Source organism: Anolis sagrei, chromosome 2, assembly GCF_037176765.1.
Source record: "Anolis sagrei isolate rAnoSag1 chromosome 2, rAnoSag1.mat, whole genome shotgun sequence".
In the NCBI taxonomy this organism is placed as follows: domain Eukaryota; kingdom Metazoa; phylum Chordata; class Lepidosauria; order Squamata; family Dactyloidae; genus Anolis; species Anolis sagrei.
Window position 1 is genome coordinate 161,196,071 of NC_090022.1, and position 24,241 is coordinate 161,220,311.

A 24,241-nucleotide genomic window follows, 5' to 3' on the forward strand; every position below is an offset into this window, starting at 1 on the left:
TTACTTATTAGATGTTGGCGTAGGCACATTTGCCAGGATGGAGAAATTATTACGTACGCTCCTCAGGCTGGCAAGGACCTGCAGGAAGTGAATGGACATGAAGCATTAGGGTAACAGAAAAGCTCTTGGCGACCATAAGAAAATCTTAAGGATAACAAAATGCATACAAAAATGAGGTCAATCTCTACCACAATATGAACCAGAGGCCATAAAATAAAAGTTGGACATCTGTACTGCAGAATAAGCCCTTTGAATTACAGAAAGGTCCAGAGAGAGAAATGAGTACTAGTCATTTCTTTCCCAGTCTCCCAGTGAAGAAATACTGTGACCAATATTTCTGCAATAAAGTAAACGTTTCTTTAAAAAACAATCTGCATCAAAAAGCAAGAAGCAGAAATGAAAACATGCCCTTGATCATTTTCGTCTTTAGATGGACTATAGAGACACATACTCCAGAATAATATCCTAGCACACATCCTGGCTCAAAAGTTGAAAAAGGTTCCCTTTTAGGTTAGTAACTTCCATGATCCCATAGCCATAAAGGGCAGCAGTTTGCTCAGAAATTTCTCCTTATTTTTGTAAGAGTGGTAAGAACATCATACAAGTGGCTGGAGCATATAACATACTATAGGTTTGCTGTAAACCACAATTATTCACACATTGATTAATATGTTCTTTCTAGGAGTTTCTAGCTTCAGGCAGAAGTTGACCACCTTCACTCTCATAGTTAGTTTCGAAGGTGCTAAAAGATTTACAGACTAATATGGCTATTTCTTTGAATTTGACCTCTAAGCTACAAAGTGGGAAAGGGTTTCACCAGAGCTGTTTTATTGTTGTGGCTCAGTCTGAGCCTGAGTTTTCTGAGCTTGAGTTTCCTCAGGACGAGGAGGATGATGGGTTACAGATTTCTGAACATGTCCCTGTTGTTGAAGCAGACAGTGTTGATACTGAAGACGAGCCGGTGTTGCAGCTTCCCAGGGAAACGAATGTTGTTTTGGAAGATGGGCATGATTTGGATGAAACTTCACAGCTGCAGGTGGAGGAGTCGACCGCTCCATCTGTGAGCTCAGTGCCTGTCGATTCCCAGGCTGGCCAGTCCCAGGATAATGAGTTATTCGGCCTTGAAGGTGATGGGGATTTAGTTAGGGAGGACCGTTTGCAATTAAGGGTACGTCGAAGTGCTCGGCTTGCTAACAAATGGGAAGTTCGAGGTCAACGTAATGCTTTCATGCTAGGAAAGCATATTTAATGATCTGATTGAAGTCAACCCTTTGTCAGTGCAACTTTGCTTACACCCTGTTAACTTCGCTGGAATTGCCTCAGCTTTTGGGGAAAGCTTTCGGCTCTTTGGGACTTTGGTTTTGATCTTGGTTTCTGGGGACTTTGTCATGCTGCCATGGAATCTTGTTTGACCAATGCTTGTTTGACCAATGCTTGTGGATTATACTTCATGTTATTTGCCTCTGGACCTTGGGAAATCTGCCTTTGAATTTAAGACTCTGTTTTGGCTTTTGAACTTTTGCAACCTTATTTCTATGTTCATGATTTTGCTTTTTCTTCAATAAACTACAAAACCTACAGCGTTGGTGTGTGGTGTTGTTTTGAGCAAGGTGAATCTATCCTGAGTTGCGACATTTATATCTCTATATCTACACACACACACACACATTCAGATTGAAGTATAGAAATACTAGCATTCAGATTGAAAAATGTCTCTCATGAAACCTTTGCACACGTAGTAACTTAGAAGTACAAAGATATAGCCATATATAAATTGTCAGAAATATTAAAAATTAACTAGATATTTTTAATTACAAAAATGTGAATCAAGCACTGAAAGGGTTAAATGGATGCAGTGTCTCAGCAAAAGCTGCAGTTCAATATAAGCAGGTGTGTCTGTAGCTTAGTAGCCTCAGTCTGTGAGAGGTCTCTGTGGGAGAAGGGCCTCAGTGTGTTCGTAGGCCTCAGTATGAGAAGGCATCAGTGTTGCCTCAGTATGTAAGAGGCCTCAATCTGAAAGAACACCTTAGTGGGAGAAAAGGCCTCAGTGTTAGTAGGCCTCAGTGTGAGGTAAGCCTCAGTTTGAGAAGGTCTGGTGTGAGAAGCTCTGGCGAGAGGAAGCCCCAGGTTGAAGGCCTCATGTGTAAAGCTACTGTGAGAAGGTCCTGTATAAGTTTGGTGTGAAAAGAGGCTATGTAAGAGCGAAGCTTTTATCTGCATGAGAAAGAAGCCCAGCGTGGAAGCAAAGAAGGAAGTCTAAAGAATTTTATTTGTATTATGGAAAGCTTACTCTTGTAAATACTGTGTGAAGCTCCTGTATAAGTTTGGTGTGAGAAGAGGCTATGTAAGAGCGAAGCTTTTATCTGCATGAGAAAGAAGCCCAGTGTGGAAGCAAAGAAGAAAGTATAAAGAATTTTATTTGTATTATGAAACCTTATTATTTCCATAGTGCAACCATATTATTTTGCTATAAAGAAAACTCTCCTATGGAAGAGATAACATTAGTCTGTGTGTGTTTGTTCTTTTTATCATTTTGGGCTACTGGTACTGGGAGCCCCCGGTGGTGCAGTGGGTTAAACCCCTGTGCCAGCAGGACTGAAGACCGACAGGTTGCAGGTTTGAATCTGGGGAGAGGCGGATGAGCTCCCTCTATCAGCTCCAGCTCCTCATGCGGGGACATGAGAGAAGCCTCCCACAAGGATGATAAAACATCAAATCCTCCAGGTGTCCTCTGGGCAACGTCCTTGCAGACGGCCAATTCTCTCATACTAGAAGCGACTTGCTGTTTCTCAGGTCACTCCTGACATGACAAAACAAAACAAACCAAAACAAAACTGTGCTGCCAATAAGTTACTCTGCTATACATTCAGGGAGAGGGTATTTTGTTGATAAGTCCACTTGCCCAACATAAATACGATATTCAAAGATATAACCATATATAATATATAAATAAAAATAGGTAAGTTGAAGATGTATCATTGCTCACATTCCCTTCCCTGTTGCTTTGCTTCTTGCTTAATATCAAACTTGTATAAGAGTTGTTTAGAACTGAAAAGCCTAAAACTCCTATACCATTAAAAATGATACCAAAGAGAGTATTGTGGATTGGGAACTCTCAGAAGATTTAATTGAGTTTTTACCTCATACATGAATACGCAAAAATCTGGGACATACCTGGGCAAAAGGTGTCACTATCAGGTCTTCCGTATGTCTGTGAAGGACAATAATAATGACAGCATACATATTAAAGGGAGAAGGTAGCACATAAAGAACAACCAGGTTTTGCCTCCCTCTTTGTCCGCTTCTAAACCCCACTCTGCACATCTATCCTGACATGACTAGCAACCACATATGAAATGAAGATTTGAGCCCAAGAGTTTGTTTCGCTGAGCAGAGGAATCAATTGTTCCAGCTCTCAAACCATGTACAACTAATGAAGATAGATCGAGAAGCCTTCTAATGTGGTACCAATTTATACAAATGTTCTCTCAGCTTTTTACTACTGTTGGTAGTTGGTGATTTTCCTTTTGAATACATGTTTACAGATTTTCTTCAAAATATCCAGAAACGCAGGAGCCTCTTACACAGAATCACAGAGTCGGAGTAAACCTAATGGGCCATTCAGTCCATCCCCCTGTCAAGAAGCAGGAAAATCGTATGCAAAGCACCATCGACAGATGGCCATCCTGCCTCTGCTTAAAAGCTTCCAAAGAAGGAACCTCCACCACACTCTGGTGCAGAGAGTTCCACTGCTGAACAGTTCTCACAGTTAGGAAGATCTTCCTAATATTCAGGTGGAATCTCCTTTCCTGTAGTTCGAAGCCATTGTTCTGCGACCTAGTCTCCAGGACACATGACCAAGGATGGGCAAAAATGTGATCCCTGCTGGACTGCAACTCCTATGTTTACCACTTTTAGGTTATGGTGGTGAGAGCTAGTGAGTTGCAGTATGGGAAAACACCCAGAATTTGGGGGAAATTATATATTTTTGGATTATAACTCCAATCATCAGGCAACATGGACAGTGATGACACTATGTAAGATGATTTTTGTTCCTAGTTACAAATTTCCTAAATGGTTCTATCATAAAAACATGAAAAAGGTTTATTAAACTGCAAAAACTGATGAGTCTTGGTAGACTACAAGCTGAATATCAGTCATCAGTGTGATTCAGCTGCTAAAAAAGCCGAAGTGATTCTAGACTGCCTAAGAAGGAGCGTACTATCTATTCTAGATTGAGAGAAGTCACAGTCCCACGTTATTCTGCTTTGGTCAGTTCTCATTTGGAAGTACTCTGTCCAGTTCTGGGCACTGCAATTCAAGAAAAGGCTATTTCCAAGTTGGAATGTGTCCAAAAAGTAACCAAAATGGTAAAAGGTGTGGAATAAGGAGTGGCGGAGGAAGCTGAGATGTTTAGCTTGGAGAAGACAAGGCTGTGAGGGGATTTTGCATAAGTATTTGAAAGGATGTACCATTGAGGAGGAAATAAGTTTGTTTTCCACTGCTCTAAAAACTAGAACATGGAACAACAGAGTCAAATTGCAGTAAAAGAGGTTCCACCTAAACATCAGGAAGAACTTCCTGATTATTGGAATCATTCGACGGTGGGATGTGTTGTCTCCTTCTCTGGAGGTTTTCAAGCATGGATAGCCATCTGCTGAGAGTGCTTAGATTGTGTGTTCCTGCATGACATGGAGTTGGACCTGACGCCTTTGTGGTTTCTCCCAATTTTGTGATTCTATAAACTTAAAAGTTAGAGCGATTTGCCACTAGGACCCAGCATTAAATGACTGGAAATCATGGAAAGGCATGACTACCATGTGTTTGCCTAAACTGCCACATCTAATACAAAACTTAGAAAAGTTATACATTTTCTTTTACCACAAGTCCTGGTAAATGGCCATTCTTTTCAAGTCCTGAATCTGCCTGCCCAGATGAAAAAATGCCACCTTGCCTGTATTCCCACCATACAGACAATGCCATCCAGAGTACTGGGTTTTCCACTGGCAACACACCAAGCTCTTCTTTTTGTTCTAAGAAGCCTGCTTGCTTTAGCTATCCTGCTACCACCAAAGTGGACATGGGGCAGGGGGGTTGCTTCCAAGGGTCAGCTCTCAGAACCAACATTCAAAAACCATAATGCAAGGACAGTCAGCTCTCAGGTTCTTGAGGATTTCACTTCTACAACTTTCATTATTCATGGATTTGACTAGAAATCTCTAGGTCCTCCAGAATAACTTTTTGGTTAACTTCCACCATAGGATTGCATTGGAGCAGAGTTTCTCAAACGGTGCTCCTCCAGATGTTTTGGACTTCAGTCCCCAGAATTCCTAAAAGCTGGTAAGCTGGCTTGGGTTTCTGGGAGATGAAGTCTGAAACACTTGGAACATAGTTTGAGAAAACTGCGCTGGAGGACCTGGAGATTCCTAGATAGAACATTTCTCCAGGCATTTGTAAGTGTGTCATTTTATGGCAAGTGTTCAACAGAAGTTGGTCACAAAACTACAATAGAAGACTTAAGAGATCCCTAGGGAGGTTTTCTTTCAGGTAAAGAAAACATGATTTTTATAATGTCATTTCCTAATTGGTTCTATCGTAAAAACACGGGAAAAGTTTATTAAACTTGCGGGACATCCTGCAGCACATTTTGCTATAGCTTTTCAATGAGTATCTCATAGAGCAGTGTTTCTCAACCTGGGGGTCGGGATCCCTGGTGGGGTCGCGAGGGAGTGTCAGAGGGGTCGCTGAACGTTTGGCACAATTCTTTGATTGTAGGTCAACTACAACTCCCAAATGTCAAGATCTATTTCCCCCAAACTCCACCAGTATTCACATTTGGGCATATTGAGTATTTGTGCCAAGTTTGGTCCTGATCCATCATTGTTCGAGTCCACAGTGCTCTCTGGATGTAGGTGAACTACAACTCCAAAACTCAAGGTCAATGTCCACCAAACCATTACAGTTTTTTTCTGTTGGTCATTGAAGTTCTGAGTGCTAAGTTTGGTTCAATTCCATCATTGGTGCAGTTCAGAATGTTCTTTGATTGTAGGTGAACTATAAATCCCAGCAATTACAACTTCCAAATGACAAAATCAATCCCCCCCCAACCCCAATAGTATTCAAACTTGGTTGTATTGGGAATTTGTGCCAAATTTGGTTCCGTCAATGAAAATACACCAGATATTTACATTACAATTGATAACGGTAGCAAAACATACAGTTATGAAGTAGCAACAAAAATAAGTTTATTTGGGGGGGGGGGGGTCACCACAACATAAGGAACTTGTATTAAGGGGTCGTGGCATTAGGAAGGTTGAGAAACACTGTCATAGAGTCTCAACTAATTCAACATAGTTTGTGGCAGCCACAAAAACGAAGGTTCTGGAATATAACAACTACTTTCAAAGTAAGTACTGCACAATTACTTGGGAAATAATACTTTCAAACCAGGAACATTTTTTCCCCATCTTGTTACCTAGTGGTATGGTGGCTGGAGTTTTACAGCAGATGCAGTACAGAAAAGTATTACAGGTTGAATATCCCTTATCCAAAATACACTTCAGAACCAGAAGTTCAGATTTTTTAAGATTTTGTAATATCTGCTTACACTTAATGAAATGTCTTAGGAATGGGATCCAAGTCTAAACTTGAAATTCATTGATGCTTCATATACAGCATATATACACAATATGCTTTAACTATTTTGTGCATCAAACAAGTACGTGTACTTTGAAACATCAGAAAGCAAAAGTGTCACTATATCAGCTACCCATGTGTGCATTTCGGATCTTGGGAGTATTTTGGAATTCTACGTAAGAGAGGCTCAACCTGAATTTCCAAACTCTGTATAAAGTTTCCCTATGTTGCAAAACAGATCAACTGTCAGACCTTTGGTAACTTTCTTCAGATGTTCAGGAAGGAACAAGGTCTCATTTACTAGTAATGCTAACTGTAAGCATGCTAGACATGAAATAGTTACTTTAGGTATTTCTTTTGCAAATTTCAATATCTAAAACACTTTATAGATTAGAACTCAAACAATTATTCGCATGGATTACTGTTCTGTGCTTTGCTCAGTGATATGGTTTTTGTCAGCAAGGAACCTGCCTGCTGCAGAAATTCATCGACAGATTTGTAAAGTGTACGGTGATACTGTTATGAGTGAAAGCAAAGTGCGTAAGTGGGTACGACAATTCAAAGGTGGCCGTGACAACGTCCATGATGAGGACCGCTCCGGTCGCCCTTCTTTGATTACAGTGAACTCTTGGTTATCGGAGCAGGCGCCAAGTTTTTATGAAGAAGGTATTTTAAAATTGGTTCAGAGGTATGATAAGTGTTTGAACAAACTTGGCAACTATGTCGAAAAATAGAGTGAACTATGTACTTTCTGAAAATAAATTTACTTTTTTGAAATAAACTTTCATTGTGTACTTATGTTCAAACGGACCTTACTTAAAAAATACCCCTCGTAACTGGACTTTACTTGGCTTTTGATGCTATTTGGACTTTCCTTTGGGCTTCATGGCTCATTGTCTGTTTACTTTGAAAGGTTTCTTCATTGAACACATATCCCTGAAGCCTATATATATTGGAATCGATCAGTCTTAGAACTGTTATGTTTGAGAGCGGTTGCTCCTTTTCACTTTGCTTTATGCCACTGTATTGAGCTGTATATTGGGAATTTTTATAAAATTATATACTGTATGCTCTTTGGATATCATACCTTCTCCTTACATAGATGGCTTTGTGTTTATTCTTCCAATCCTACTATAAAGCAGTGTTTGGCAGCAGCCTTAGGCAGCAGCAGCTGCCCTCCCCTCTTTGGCTCTCCCCCCATGAGCCTCATTACGTAGCCTCATATATGTCCCCAATGATGAACTCAAGATTCAACAATCAATATGACCAATCTATTAATGGAGTTGGAAGAAGGGGAGCCATCTTGTCTTTTGCCTCTGGTAGATGAATTATGTTTAGCCAGTTCCTGTCCGCCATTTAGGGAAAAGGATGATTTATTCATTGACCTCTTTGCACTGCATGCTAACCCACAATCCTCCTGACTAAGATAACACACCTCACTGTGTCTGCCATGATACAACTGGCCTTCAGCTTAGCTATCAATCAAGACCAGAGCTTGGAAGAGTTGCCTTTTTTGGATGATAATGTCCAATCTGCCCAGTTGACAATGGGATTTTTAGTCCAACTGTAACTTTCCCAAGCTCCACACAAATTATACCCACCACTGATATAAAGAATTTGCCCACACTGCACCACATACTTGCCCCAAAGGCATAGTGTGTCTTTGAAATGAGTTTTATAGAAAATCCTTGAAGTGTATCCCATTTATGTATATGTGATGAGGGTGAGTGTGGGAAAGGAGGAAACTCACGCTTCGCTGGCCACAGAGGAGTTGCGAGACATCGTCTTTGGCGACATGTCATAGTCACTGTCCGAACGGTACAGGAAGGACTCGCGCCTCTGGCTCTGTGGGAAGCTGGGGTGAAGCACCAGGCCTGGGCTGGCCTGGGAATCCAGCGGGCTACGTCCTGGTGACGGGCCATTCTCGACCTCGAAACTGCACAAGAAGAAAGAATAAAAACAAAGGATATTTTATATAAGAGTCAAACAATTTCAAGTAGCATCCAAAAGGATGAGAATATATAGTTCTCACTGAACCCACTTATTGCACTCTGAGGACTCAGCTGTACAAAAGGATTTCTACTTGTTTGCCCATTTTATCGGGCTGCCAACTCACAGAACACCAATAAGCATCTTTACTGACTCTGTCATACATATGTATGCAGGATAAAACTTGACATAACCAGAGGCGGTCCTAGGTAATTTTCAACGGTAAGCAAACCGTATTTTGGCGCCCCCCCCCCCCCAACCAATCATTGATATATATATTTTCTGTTTGTTGTGGGAGTTCTGTGTGCCATATTTGGTTCAGTTCCATCATTGGTGGAGTTCAGAATGCTCTTTGATTGTAGGTGAACTATACATCCCAGTAACTACAACTCGCATATGTCAAGGTCTATTTTCCACCAAGAGTGCCTCAAGAGCGCCCCTGGGCAAAATCAACTATATCACAAATGCTTACTTTGCGTAATGGTTGAGCCGCTCCTGGACATAACATTGGATGATAAAGCTTTGAAAATGGGCCTGATTTGGCTGTGATTATTTTGACTGATCTGTGAATCACACCATGTAACAAGATTTCAAACATTTTCTGTTCCTGGCTTGAAAGTGTAATTCCCTGTTTAATTGCGCAGTGCTTACTTTGCAAGTTGTTCTACTCCAGAAACTTCATTTTTGTGGCCACTGACAAACTATAGCAAAATGTGCTGCAGGATGACCCAAAATAATATACTTATAAAGTTTAATATACTTTTTCCATGTTTTTAAGATAGAGCTTATTAGGAAATGACATTTATAACCCAGGAACAAAAACTGTGTTACGGAAAAGCCTATTAAATGTCAAATTACGTTATGATTTTACAAAGTTAGCACCAAAACATCATGTTTTACAACAGATCGAGAGAAAAAGAAGTTCAATACAAGGTAACGTTATGTAGTAATTACTGTATTTAACAAATTCAGCACCAAAACAGCTGTGGATCTGGGTAGGAAGCAGACGGTGTTGGATAATACAGAACGTTGGATGAGCGAAGGGTGCCTTCAAGTCTAGTCTGACTTAGGGGAATGCTATCCCAGATTTATTCAGAGAAGGTTTTCAATTTCCTTCCAATTATCTTACTAAATTCAGTCAGTGGGTCTTCACGAGCATTTGAACCCAGGATTTTCAGAGTCCCAATCCAATAAATACTCAAACCATGACACCACAATTATTTCATTTTGCAACCTTTTATTGTGTAAGCCTTGCTACACTACTGTGGTCACTTCCACTGAAAGGGCAAGCTGAAACTAAACAAGTCAAATAAGTTTTGCATTGAATTTATTACTAGCCCAACTAACGAATCAAAAACCCGTTCCTAACTTATCTTTTGGCTTACTTTATCCTTCAAAGGAAGTAGCAACTGATGGCAATGTTTTGGTCTCAATGCCACTCTTAAAGTCCTCGGAATCTCATCTATCTATTTTGCAAAACCTGCTGGAAGTTGTTTCTAACTCAAGCGTTCATCAAATTAAACTGTAGTCTCCTAGATAGCGCTGTCCTTCCCCAACATGCCTTTATCTTGGATTGCCTTACTACTTTTAAGATGCTTCCCCTATTAGATGTGGTGCAATGGCAATTTTTCCATCAGCAACAGTAATTTATTTATTTCTGGAAAAACTCCCCAGGAACTGGGAGTTGATAGTTTAAGAAGATCACTCTGAAGAGCTCTACTCTAGATCTCTATGTTGTTTGCTGTCATGCTGGACACTTTCATTATCTTGTATATCGTTGTGCCTTCAAGTTATGGCAATCCCACAGAGTTTTCTTAGACAAAGAATACTCAGATGTGGCTCTGCCAGTTCCTTCCTCCAAAATTTAGCCGACAGCACCTGGTATCCCTTGGTGGCCTCCCATCCAAGTACTAACCAGGGTTGACCTTACTTAGCTGCATTTAGGGTATGATTGTTCTTTTGCCATTGCACAACTTCATGGCCTAACTTTCAAAATCTAGGAGAACTTAAGCATTTAGTCTGGCATAACAAACACCGACGACCTGCAAATGGAGCTTGTTTATACAAGACAAGCACATCTGCACCAATTTTATTGACCTGCTTTATTTATTTTAGGAACAGAACATTAAGACTTCTCGATGCAGAGTCTGGATTTCCCTGATGAAAAAAACAGGGCTACTCGGTACACAGCATAAACACCGCCTTGGCAAGATCCCTTTCTGTCTATCTCTCTCTCATTCTTAGTCATGCCTCCAGCGCTCCCTACTGGGCAGCATGCTGATATTTCTATAGGTATGTACCCCCCCCCCCAAAAAAAACCCCCCCCAAAAACAGTTGTCACTTTACTTGTTACAGCAAGAATAGTCCCTTCTGATCTCCTGCAAAGGGCTAAGGCTCTGGCTATGGGGGAAAAAAACCTTATTAATGTTCTCAAATGACACTTGAAGCAGTTCCACTGATTCTCATCCACCTTCAAGACAGCTAAAACCATTTCAAAATTCAGGGCTTGCATCTGAAACAGAGTGCCATAGGGACAAACATTTACCACGTCTAAGTGCTAGAGCAGGGGTCCTCAAACTAAGGCCCAGGGCCAGGATACGGCCTCCCAAGGTCATTTACCCGGCCCTCGCTCAGGGTCAACCTAAGTCTGAAACGACTTGAAAGCACACAACAACAACAACAATCCTATCTCATTAGTCAAAAGCAGGCCCACACTTCCCATTGAAATACTAATAAGTTTATATTTGTTAAAACTGTTCTCCATTTTAATTATTATATTGTTTTTAAGTGTTTTTTCCACTACAAATAAGATATGTACAGTGTGCATAGGAATTCATTCATTTTTTTTTCCAAATTATAATCTGGCCCTCCAACAGTTTGAGGGACTGTGACCTGGCCCTCTGTTTAAAAAGTTTGAGGACCCCTGATCTAGAGCCTCATCTGAATTTCTTTCTACATTTCAACTCAAGAATGAGGCCCCTCTCACGTGACAAAATAGAGCTTTGCTTCCCCTTTACCTGCCATGGCAACTTCCTATGGAATACTGGGATTTGCAGTTCAGGGAGAGGTACTTTAGGCTCTACCAGAGAGTCCAGTGCACTGGTTCTCAACCTCTGATTTTCCAAATATTTTTAATTTTAGCCACCAGAATATCTAACCACTGGCTAGGATGAGTTTCTGGGAAATCCTTAAACACTTGGAGAACTAAAGTTGTAGAAACTCCAGTTTAACGCCTCAGTAAACTACCACTCCCAGAATTCTAGGGATGTAACCATGGCAGCTAAGGGGAAATCACAGCACTAAAATTATATAGAGAGGCTTGTGGGTCACATGTGGCCCAGGATAGCTATTAACACAAAATCATAAATGTCCTTAAAAGCATTATTATGAGGATCCTTGCCATAGATGCAGGTGAAACGTCGGGAGAAAATGCCTCTAGAACATGGCCATATAGCCCGGAAAACCTACAACAACCCAGTGATTCCGGCCATGAAAGTCTTCGACAATACATTATTAGATTTTTTAATGATTTTTTTGGTAACTCAGTTGTGTGATTCTTGAGTGTCAACTTTGCAGATGGGAACAAAATGCAATAATTAGAGTATGTTACATCCACAAATATTGGAATATTATCCCTAATAATTGCAAACAGTTCAGCAAGAAGACCGGCTTGATGATTTCAAAAAACCCCACTGAACGGGATAGCGTATAATTAGGCTTATTACATGTGGACTTTTTTTTTTTTTTAAAATAATTTTTATTAAAGTTTCAACAAATCCACACAAGGAAAGAGGGAGAACAATAACAAGAAGACAGAACAGTAGGAAAGGAGAAAAAGAAAAAACAAACAAACAAAAAAAAAACAATACAATACAAACAAAATAACCAATACATAACCAACTCAAAACAAACAATAAAACTACTTAAACTATTCTAAAATGACTTCCACTCCAGCCTCAGGATCTTCTCCATATATTTCTTCTCCTTAGTATCTATTCTCATCCCAATATTTTTTCAATTTTTTTTCTCATAGTCATAAATTGGGGACCAATCCGTCCTTCTTAAAGTTTTTCCATTGTTCCTTCTCAACAAAAAAGTCAGTTCATCCATATCTCTTATTTCTTTAATTTTCTTCCACCAGTCTTCAATATTTGGTACTTCTTCATTCTTCCAAAATTTGGCAAAAACCATCCTTGCCGCCGTTGTACAATAAGTAAATAATTTATCTTCATTCTCCTCCAGTTTGAGATCGGAGTCTGTAAATCCAAGAAGATAATATTCGGGTTTCTTTTTAAATCTTTTCTTTAATATTTTTTGCAACTCCTCGTGGATAATAGACCAGAACTTACATGTCTCTTTACATGTCCACCACATATGGTAAAAAGTGCCTACTTGCTCACTACATTTCCAACATTTATCTGATACATTTTGATACATATGACTGAGTTTACTCGGTGTTAAATACCACCTATAAAACATTTTATACCAATTTTCTTTTAAATCCATGGCATATGTATATTTTAATTTTTTGTTCCACATCATTTCCCATTCACCGAAGTTAATGGGCCTTCTTATATTTTCAGCCCATTTGATCAACATGTGGACTTTTTTTGTTTAATGTATCGTCGAAGGCTTTCATAGCTGGAATCACTGGGTTGTTGTAGGTTTTTTGGGCTATATGGCCATGTTCTAGAGGCATTCTCTCCTGACGTTTCGCCTGCATCTATGGCAAGGATCCTCAGAGGTAGTCACTACCTCTGAGGATGCTTGCCATAGATGCAGGCAAAAAGTCAGGAGAGAATGTCTCTAGACCATGGCCATATAGCCCAAAAAAACCCTACAACAACCCAGTTTTTTTGTTTATCTGTGGTGGAGGATATCATGAAAAGTATGCACAAATCTTTTTTGTTGTTTGTTATTATCAGCATATTTTATGGCTCATGGCAATTCATCTTCTAATGTGGCCCATGGAAGTCAAAAGATTGGACACCACTAGTATAGAGTGAAAAGAGCCTAAGACTATGCAGATACCATGGCTACAAAATCAATGAGACCAAAATACTAACAACCCCATCTTGCTTAACACTGAAAATTCATGCAATCGGAAAGATATTTTGGAAAGAGCATGGTAAAACAGAATCCCATATTTTATAGACAGACCAGAAAGCAACAATGCTATCCATGGCTGAAGTTTATTTCTTTTTTGTTTTTGAGAATCTGGGCATGCCAGCTGGGGCAGTATGGAGGCTGTTATCTAGTCTGGGGGAGCTGTCATGGCTAGTGGGCATGTTAGTATGGGATTTGTCACCCATTGCAGCCATAGCTGTACTCTTCTCAGACCTTACTACCACCTTTCAACCCTGAATATAAATTAAGAAATAGTTTTCTAAGAGACACTCGCTGAAACACCTCAGCAAGCAAGAGTCCAAAAGTGGCAGGCTCAAACCCAGAACCTCAATCAATGGCTGATACCAAATGAGAGACTCCCTCCTGGGCATGCAGAAAACTGGGTGACTTGGAAGGCACTGAACAGACTGAGCTCTGGCACCATGAGATGCACAGCCAACCTTAAGAAATGGGGCTACAAAGTGGAATCCATAACATGCGAGTGTGGAGAAGAGAAAACCACTGACCCCCTGCTGCAATGCAACCTGAGCCCTGCTACATGCACAATGGAGGACCTTCTTATAGCAACACTAGAGGCACTCCAAGTGGCCAGCTATTGGTCAAAGGGCATTTAATCAACTACCAAGCTTGCAAACTTTGTGTTTTGTTTGTTTGTTTAAAAAATGCAATACAACTGTTTGGTTTGCTCCTGACACAATAAATAAATAAATACCCTGAATATAAAGCCACTGGCAGACCTGTTAATGTCCCTCATGCCTAAGATTGCAGTCCCTCCCAATGGCAGCCTCTCCTTAATTCTGATCTCCTGCCTTTTAAGGAAACCCATACCCCCTTAGCCCTTCCAATGTATTTCTCTGCAAAGCGGTGGCCAGCTTCCTGTTTTCTCAGCCCAAGATGATCAGCTTACCACAAGAAAAAAACCAAGGAGAAGCCTCTGCTCAACTAACCTTCGGGTGGACAGGTGGAGGCCAGGCAGGGCCATGAGGCGGTCCGACATGGGGTGCATTGCATGCTATGTGGACATGGGCCAAGGTCTTTCAAGCCGCTATGGATTAGAAGGCCTGGGCTTCAAGCTGTTCGGTCCAGGGCACCTGCAGACGTCAAGCAGCCTCCCACTCCAAGCACTTTGTCCCGCCTAGCGTCGTGCCAAGGGGATGTTGGTGCAACCGCGTTGAGTAACGCCATCCAGAGTATGGGGGCTGACTCACCACTCAGCAACTGGGACTCGGAGTGGGGGGATGAGGGCTGGATAACCATACCCACAAAGGAGGGTATACATTGAGGTCTCTGAGTGGGTGCAAAGCAGACTTGCTCCAAAGAAGAGAAACTGAATTTCCCCATTATTGTGGTTTCATATTTTCTTTTGGTTTCGGTTGAAGCAGAGAACTGCAATTCCCTACACACACACACACACACACACGCACGCACACACAGAGGAAGAGGCAGGCCTCTGCAATACGATGTCCACTTCTGAGGCAGAGGGAGTGCCAAAAACCAACCCCCAAAATGCACTGCTCATCTGACCACAGAATTCATTTTTAGAACACGCAAACAGAGAAGTGCCCATAACCTAAGACACAGAGACAAGAGAAATTCAAGAGACCACTGGTGTCAGCAATAACAAAAACCAGTTTCACGGCAATTAGGATTTGAGGGACAGTTGCCCCCCCCCCCATTCTAAATGGACCCTGAAATGGAGGTTTTGTACATTGGTGCAAAACTGCCAATTCCAAAAAATAAACAAAAGAGCCGTGTGTGTGTGTGAATTTCAAAATCCAAGTGTCCTCGCAACTGTAAGTATGAAAAGCGACCAAAATGGTAAAAGGTCCGGAAGCCAAGCCCTATGAGGTGTGGCTTAGTAAGCTGAGTATATTTAGTTTAGAGACAAGAAGGCTCAGAGCGGACACGATAGCCAGGTTTAAATATTTGAAAGGATGTCGCATGGAAGAAGGGGGAATCTTGTTTTTATTGCCGCTCTGGAGACAAAGAGAAATGGATTCATTTTCCGGTCCCAATTCAAGGTGCAGGTTATCACCTATAAAGCCCTAAATCGTTTGGGACCTGCCTACCTTCGTGACCACATCTCCTTCCACAAACCTTCACGTTCCCTCCGATCCTCGGGGAAAGCCCTCCTCTCACCTCTTCCTTTATCACAGGCACGACTTGTGGGAACGAGGGAGAGAGCCTTCTCCGCTGTGGCCCCCCGGCTATGGAACTCACTACCTGGTGAGATTAGGCAAGCCCCCATCCTAGCAGCCTTTAAGAAAGATCTAAAGACTTGGATTTCATGGAATCATTGAATCATAGAGTTGGAAGAGACATGGGCCATCCAGTCCAATCCCCTGCCAAGAAGCAGGAATATTGCATTCAAAGCACCCCTGGCAGATGGCCATCCAGCCTCTGTTTAAAAGCTTCCAAAGAAGGAGCCTCCACCACACTCTGGGGCAGAGAGTTCCACTGCTGAACGGCTCTCCTTACAGTCAGGAAGTGCTTCCTAATGTTCAGATGGAATCTCCTTTCTTGTAGTTTGAAGCCACTGTTCCACGTCCTAGTCTCCAGGGAAGCAGAAAACAAACTTGCTCCCTCCTCCCTGTGACTTCTTCTCACATATTTATACATAACTATCATACCTCCTCTCAGTCTTCTCTTTTTCAGGCTAAACATGCCCAGCTCTTTAAGGCACTCTTCATAGGGCTTGTTCCCCAGACCCTTGATCATTTTAGTCGCCCTCCTCTGGACACATTCCAGATTGTCAATATCTGTCTTCAATTGTGGTGCCCAGAATTGGACACAATATTCCAGGTGTGGTCTAACCAAGGCGGAATAGAGGGGTAGCATTACTTCCCTAGATCTAGACACTATGCTCCTATTGATGCAGGCCAAAATCCCATTGGCTTTTTTTGCCGCCACATCACATTGTTGGCTCATGCTTAACTTGCTGTCCATGAGGACTCCAAGATTTTTCAATGTGACTTTGGAGAGTGACCATATATTCCGGTCCTGTTGATTCACCTACATTGTTTTCCTCATATTGCACTTTCCTCCACCTTATTGAAAGTCTAATTCCACTGTTCAGTCCCCTATGATCTCCTCCCCCACAAATGTACCTTTTCATTGCTATCTCATCCAGTGTTTTATCATTTGGCTCGCCCACTGTGTTTCATTTTCCATTGTGTTCTTTTGTACTATTTATTTTACTTGATTGGTTTATTTATTTTATTGTGATGTAATTTTGTTGTTTATATTTTATGTTGCTGTAATGTATTGCTGGGGCTTGGCCTCATGTAAGTCCCTTTTGGAGAGATGGTGGTGGGGTATATTTTTATATTTGTCGTGTCAGATCAACCAGTCAATTATATTACATTTCTAACAGAACAAAGCAAACAAACAGATAAAATACAGCATTTGTGAGTTTGATAGTTGGTTAAATGTCCAGGGTATAAATAAAGGTTATTGTTGTTGTTGTTATTCAAATGGCAGGAAAAGAGATCCTATGTAAAAATCAGGAAGAACGTCCTTTCTTAATATTCAGCAGTAGCATAAGAAGCCCCCGGTGGTGCAGCGGGTTAAACCCTTGTGCCCGTAGGACGGAAGACCGATAGGGAGAGGCGAATGAGCTCCCTCTATCAGCTCCAGCTCCTCATGCAGGAACATGAGAGAAGCCTCCCACAAGGATGATAAAACATCAAATCATCCGTGCGTCCCCTGGGCAACGTCCTTGCAGACGGCCAATTCTCTCATACCAGAAGCGACTTGCAGTTTCTCAGGTCGCTCTTGACATGACCAAAAAAAAAAAAAAAAAGCAGCAGCATACACTGCCTTGCAGTGTGCTCGAGACTCCTTTCTGGAGGATTTTAAACTGTAGCTGGATGGCCATCTTTTGGAAGTGCTTTGATGACATGTTCCTGCATGTCGAAAAGGGGTTGGATGGATAGCTCTTGGGGTCTCTTCCAACTCTACGATGTTAATAGTTCTATTGTATTTCCTTCTGGCATATGATTCATTCTGCTGAACCAATGCCAAGCTAAGAAACCCTTAAAACAAAGCACAGGCCACAAATGGGACAGGAGGAAAGGAGTTCAGAGGTGTGCTGTGTCCCTTGGCTTCAGTGCCTGAGCTCACATAGGCTGCCTTGTCATGCGCTTCTTTCTCCAGCGAGACACTTTGATTTTTGCCAGGGGGTGGCTCTGTTGTCAACAGCTGGGCCAGCCACAGGAGGTCTCTCACTGGCCTCTTCGACAGGGACAGCAGCAGTAGCTCAAGAGCTGGGAGCTTCGGCAACCAATTTTTCCAGGAACGGCACTGGTAGTGAACTCCAGGGAAAGAGGAGGGATTGGGAGCATTGCTGTATCACCCTCACTTTCCCCTTCACCTTGAAAACCTCTCAGTTGTTGTGCTATTGTAATTTTAGAGTTCTTTTAATACTGGTAGGCAGATTTTGTTCATTTTCATGGTTTCCTCCTTTCTGTTGAATTTGTCCACATGCTTGTGGATTTCAATGGAAGCAAATAAGGACATCTAATCACTTCTCAACAAAAGATTGCCCCAAGCACTGGCAGGCCATCAAATGCTAATCAAGGTAGTCAGTTGAAACATTCACACCTAGCTCCAGCAGACAAAGAGTCCTTTGTCCCACCCTGGTCATTCCACAGATATATAAACCCTTTTTCCTAGTTCCAACAGACCTCACTACCTCTGAGGATGCTTGCCATAGAGGCAGGCGAAACGTCAGGAGAAAATGCCTCTAGAACATGGCCATATAGCCCGAAAAAACCTACAACAACCCAATATCTCATTGAGTTTCAACCAATTCAACTTAGCTTGTGGCAGCCACAAAAACAAAGTTTTTGGAGTATAACAACTACTTTCAAAGTAAGTACTGCACAATTAAACAGGAAACAACACTTTCAAACCAGGAACAGATTTTTTTTTCTAATATTGTTACATAGTGTTATCACAGTAGGGTGCTGCAGTTTTGAAGATATTAGGGGTATAGGAACCATGCAAAAGTGGGGGAAATCTGCATTTTTAAAAAAACCCACTCATTTTTTAACCCAAAGAGTACACTTTTCGAGGAATTGCTAGGTCCTCCGTCTGTCTGATGCTGACCACAGAATCGCTCTAGAGGACTTACAAATGCCTTGATAAGTATTTTCTCTAGTCTTATCAGTATGACAGGGAGCCCCTGGTGGTGCAGTGGGTTAAAGCGCTGAGCTGCTAAGCTTGTTGACTGAAAGTTTGCAGGTTCAATTCCGGAGAGCGGCGTGAGCTTCCGCTGTCAGCCCCAGCTTCTGCCAACCTAGCAGTTCGAAAACATGCAAATGTGAGTAGATCAATAGGTACCGCTCTGGCGGGAAGGTAACGGCGTTCCATGCAGTCATGCTGGCCACGTGACCTTGGAGATGTCTATGGACAATGCCGGCTCTTCAGCTTAGAAATTGAGATGAGCACCACACCTCAGAGTCGGACACGACTGGACTTAATGTCAGGGGAAAACCTTTACCTATCAGTATGACTGTAGGATTTAAAGATTCCTAGATAGGTCATCTTGATCAAAAATATTGGGTGACCTTAGGCAAGCCTCAGAGGAAGACAAAGGCAAACCTCCTCTGAATAAAATCAGGTAAGAACACCTCAGAATAGGGTTGCCATACGTCAGAGTCAACTCAAAGGCAGAACACAATTATCACAATTATCCTCATTGCCACCACTATGTGCATGTATATTCCAGCTTTGCTTTAATGAACCAAAGGCAGTATTCATGGCTCTCCTCCACTTCACCTTATCTTCAAAACAACCCCACGGGGGAGGTCACACTGATGGACCAGGACGGGCCCCAAATGAACCCAGATTGTCCAATATTGTCCAATATTGTGATCCAAAGTGGATCTTAGTGTGAGAGTGAAACTACTAACATTGCTGCACCAAAAAAAATCTGAACATTTCATAAATGGGGGTAAATTATGTCATCACTTGGGAACCCCTCCCTCAGCACCAACTGCTGCTCTGGGCCAGAGTGAAGACAGAGGAGGGCAGAGGGCAGTTCCACCTTGTCTCCTGTGCTATGCTAATAATATAATATAATATAATATAATATAATATAATATAATATAATATAATATACAGTATATTCTGGCGTATAAGACTACTTTTTAACCCAAGAAAATCTTCTCAAAAGTCAGGGGTCGTCTTATATGCGGGTGTAGTCTTATGCATGGGAGTCATCTTAACCCTATATTTTAACTAGAAAAGTTGGGGGTTGTCTTATACGCCCAGTCGTCTTATATGCCGGAATATACGGTAATATAATATAATATAATATAATATAATATAATATAATATATTGTATATACATATAATATTTATAATATTATAATGCAATGCAATATAGTATTACTACTAAGATATTATAATTATATATTTATATTACATGTAATATTACTAATAATATTACAATATAATGGTATAGTACGATATAGTTATATTTAATACTGATATTGTACTATGCTAATAATATAATATATTGTATGTATGTGTGTGTGTATATATATATATATATATATATATGTATGTATGTCTTGTAAGCTGCTCTGAGTCCCCTTTGGGGTGAGAAGGGTGGCATATAAATGTCGTAATTAAATAAACAAACAAATAAATAAAAAATACAAATAATTTTCCTGATTTATTGACTCCAATGCAAAATGCCTAGAGGGCCAGCCACCGCTACTCTCCTTGTCCAATTTCTCCACGCAACTGTCCTACCCCATCCCATTGCTATGCACCACAGGCTCCTGCTGCTATTTCCATCAACATGGAGTGGCTTTTGCTGGGGCGATGGAGATGACCTGTAGGACCAAAACATATTATGCAACATTTGTGCCTAAGCGGATTTGGGTCTCCCCCAGAGCTGGCAGAGGCTCCAGCCAGAGAAGGAGGGGCTCAGCAGAGAGCGTGTATGTGCGCGCTTAAAGCTGGGGTGGATTGCACATATTGCTAACAGATCGCTCCCCTTGTGCTTCCCCTGCTATAGCCGTGCTGGTATGAAATTAACTTACTTTCACACACACACACAAAAAGAAAACACCACAAATGGGAAGAGAAGTGCAGAGAAGTCCAAAATCAGCCAAGAGTTTAGACCAGGGATCGGCAAACCCATTCCCGCGCGCCAGATGTGGCCCTTCAAGGTCGTTTACCTGCCCCCCGCCCTAAACTTTAGACTTAGAATTGCCCTAAATCTGAAATGACTTGAAGGCACACAACAACAATCCTAATTAACTTGACTAACTTTTCAGCCAAAAGCAGGCCCACACTTCCCGTGAAAATTTATGTTGGTTAAAATTGTTCTTCATTTTAAATATTATATTGCTCTTTCATGGAGTTTTTTTGCACTACAAATAAAGTATGTGCAGTGTACATAGGGATTCGTTCATGTCTTTTTTGAACAATAGTCTGGCCCCCAAGCAGTCTGGGGGACTGTGAACCAGCCCTCTGCTTTAAAGGTATGAGAACTCCTGGTGTAGACTGTCTCCCAGGAAAAGCAAGGAAGTCTCATAAAATTAGAAGAAGCCTCATGGGCCATGGAGTTGAGTCCAATCCCCTCCTGCCCAGTACAGGAAATTTATAACTAGCTGTACTCGCCACACGTTGCTGTGGCCAACCTTGCCTCCCTCTTTCTCTCCTTCTTTCTTTCTCTCCTGCCTTCCCTCTTTTCCTTTCCCTTCTTCTTTCTTCCTTCTCTTCCCGTTTCTTTTCTCGCTTCCTTTGCTCTTTGGTTCCATCCTTCCTTGTCTCTTTCCTTCCCTCCCTCCCTCCCTCCCTCCCTCTTTCTCTCTTTCATTCCTTCTCTCCTTCCTTCTCTCTTTCACTTTATTTCATTCTCTCCCTCCTTCTCTCCTTCCTTCCTTCCTTCTCTACCCTTCTTTCTTTCCTTCTTTATCTCCTTCCCTCCTTCTTTCCATCCTTCTCTCCTTCCTTCTCTACCTTTCTTTCTTTCTTTCTTTCTTTCCTTCCTTCTCTCTTTCTCTCCCTCCTTCCTTCTCTACCTTTCTTTCTTTCCTTCTTTCTCTCCTTCCCTCCTTCTTTCCCTTCTCTCCCTCCTTCCTTCCTTCTCTACCCTTCTTTCTTTCCTTCCTTCTCTCCTTCCTTTGTATGTTTTGTGTGTATATATGCATATATGTGTGTGCATATATGTGTGTTTGTGTATATATATGTGGTTTTGCGCATGCGTTGTAATGTATTTTTGGGTGTTTTGGCTTTTTAAGTCCCTTCCGCTGTGTTTTTATGAGTGATGGTCACTTGTTGGCCTGAGAGGTGTATTGTGTCCAAATTTGGTGTCAATTCGTCCATTGCTTTTGAGTTCTGTTAATCCCACAAACAAACATTACATTTTTATTTATATAGATTTAGTAAAATACTTAATACTTTATAGCTGTTAACTCTGCTTACAACAATGTCATTTCTGACTTATAGCAATCCAAAGGTGACCCTACCATGGAGTTTTCTGGGGCTGAGGCTATGACTTGCCAAGGTCATCCCCTTCGTTTCCACAGTAAAGTGGGAAATATAACCATGACCTCCAGTCTTAGTTCAATGCTCAAAGCATATGTTGACTACACCATGGTGGCTCTCACCAAATGGATGAAAAGTAACAAAGACTTACCACTGAAACTGTTTACAAACTGAAGTATCTAAATATAAAACGGAATCAAAAACTAATTCAAAAAAGTGGGGGGAAGACTTCCAACTACCTAAATCCTACAATCCCATCTATGATCCTATCTCTCCAGTTAACACTGAAATTACACTTCCTCTATTTAATTAACTCACACTAATTTTTAATTTAACAGCCATCAAATCACCATCATTTTCCCCAAAGGTAAAAAACCCAACAAATCTGGTTCGTCATTCAAAGTAACATGATTTAAAACCAATTCAAACCAATTTGTTCAACCATAAAACATGTGCATCCTAGAGAAAATTAGGCCCAAAAACTTTCATAAAAAGGAGGTTATAACTTGGCATAGAAATTACCCCAATGCTGGTGCCAACCATGCCTCCAGAAGAAGGTAATGCCACAACTGGGGTGCCACCACAGAGAAGGCCCTCTTGCATGCCCTCCCACAATGTATTTCTCCTACTGATGGGGCAGAGGAAGACCTCTCCAAACTATCTCAGGTTTGGGGCAGAGATATACATATATAGATCTATGGTGAGAAAGGGTCTGGAGAACAAGCCCTATGAGGAGTGGCTTAAAGAGTTGGGCATGTTTAGCCTGAAGAAGAGAAGGCTAAGAGGAGATATGATAGCTATGTATAAATATGTGAGAGGAAGTCACAGGGAGGAGGGAGCAAGCTTGATTTCTGCTTCCCTGGAGACTAGGACGCAGAACAATGGCTTCAAACTTCAAGAGAGGAGATTCCATCTGAACATGAGGAAGAACTTCCTGACTGTGAGAGCTGTTCAGCAGTGGAACTCTCAGGTGTGGTGGGAGGCTCCTTCTTTGGAAGCTTTTAAACAGAAGCTGGATGGCCATCTGTCAGGGGTGCTTTGAATGCAATATTCCTGCTTCTTGGCAGGGGGTTGGACTGGATGGCCCATGAGGTCTCTTCCAACTCTATGATTCTAAGGGGTCCTCCTTTAAGTATCAAGGATCCTAAGTCTATGGATGCGGCCTGTGGTTCTAAATGTCTGGTGGAGGAAGATAAGAGGTGACTTCAAGAAATTATCAGTAAAGAAGCCTTTTGTGCCTGCTTCCTGAGGAACGAGGACAGTGTCTGGGGAATGAGTTTTTCTCTATCAGTTTTGATGGGATTTTCTTCAGTTAGCATCCCTGTTGCCCACATACTTGCTGAAGTAACATAGTACGAACACAGGATAGTTAATCCCTGTGCCTCATGCTTCAGATTTTGCTTTTGGGGTGAGGGATGGCAAATTTTAGAGGGCGAGAAAGGGTGCCTTGAGTAAGATGCTTGCAGTGAGTTCTGATCTTCATTACCATCTTGACCCCTGTTCACCCGTTGGCCTCTCTCCATAGCTTTCCAAAGGAAATCAAGAGATAAAACAGGTCACAGTGGCAAGAAATGAGAGATATGGGGCCCCCAGGGATTGGAAGTGCCCCTCCCCACCCTGGCAAGTGCCCAGCAATGCCAACCCCTAATGCTGCGGGCTGTTTTCTTCTGTCCACAAACAAGGTTCTTGGGTTCACCCCCCCCCCCCCCCCGAATTAGACAGCAGCTGAGCTGCAAGGTTATCCCTCACGCCATTTGTTTGCAACCTGCAGAGGATTTTAGTGTAATGTTTTGTGTTTCCAGCTCATCTTGGCCATTTCTGCACAAGAGTCTCTTCGTATCTGACAGGCATGTGTGTGTGTTTGTTGCTGACTTAGTTGGAAAATCCCTCTCTGACAGCGCTGGAGTGCAGATGTCGAGAGCTGCTCACGTCATTCCCCAGCTGGGAGGGGAGGGAAGCCGATAAGATTAAGGAGACCAAA

General features: G+C 41.8%; 1 protein-coding gene across 4 annotated transcripts in view; it reads right to left on the minus strand.

The window, feature by feature from the left end:
* Positions 1 to 24,241, minus strand: part of PDE4A (phosphodiesterase 4A) — a 633,870-nt gene that overhangs the window by 85,540 nt on the left and 524,089 nt on the right. For all 4 annotated transcript variants that reach the window (XM_060763616.2, XM_060763615.2, XM_067464009.1 and 1 more), the window contains 3 exons: positions 8,387 to 8,572; positions 3,175 to 3,211; positions 5 to 78 (listed from right to left, as the gene is read on the minus strand). In XM_060763616.2, coding sequence (XP_060619599.1) covers positions 5 to 78; positions 3,175 to 3,211; positions 8,387 to 8,572 — 297 coding nt within the window. The remainder of the gene's footprint in view (positions 1 to 4; positions 79 to 3,174; positions 3,212 to 8,386; positions 8,573 to 24,241) is intronic.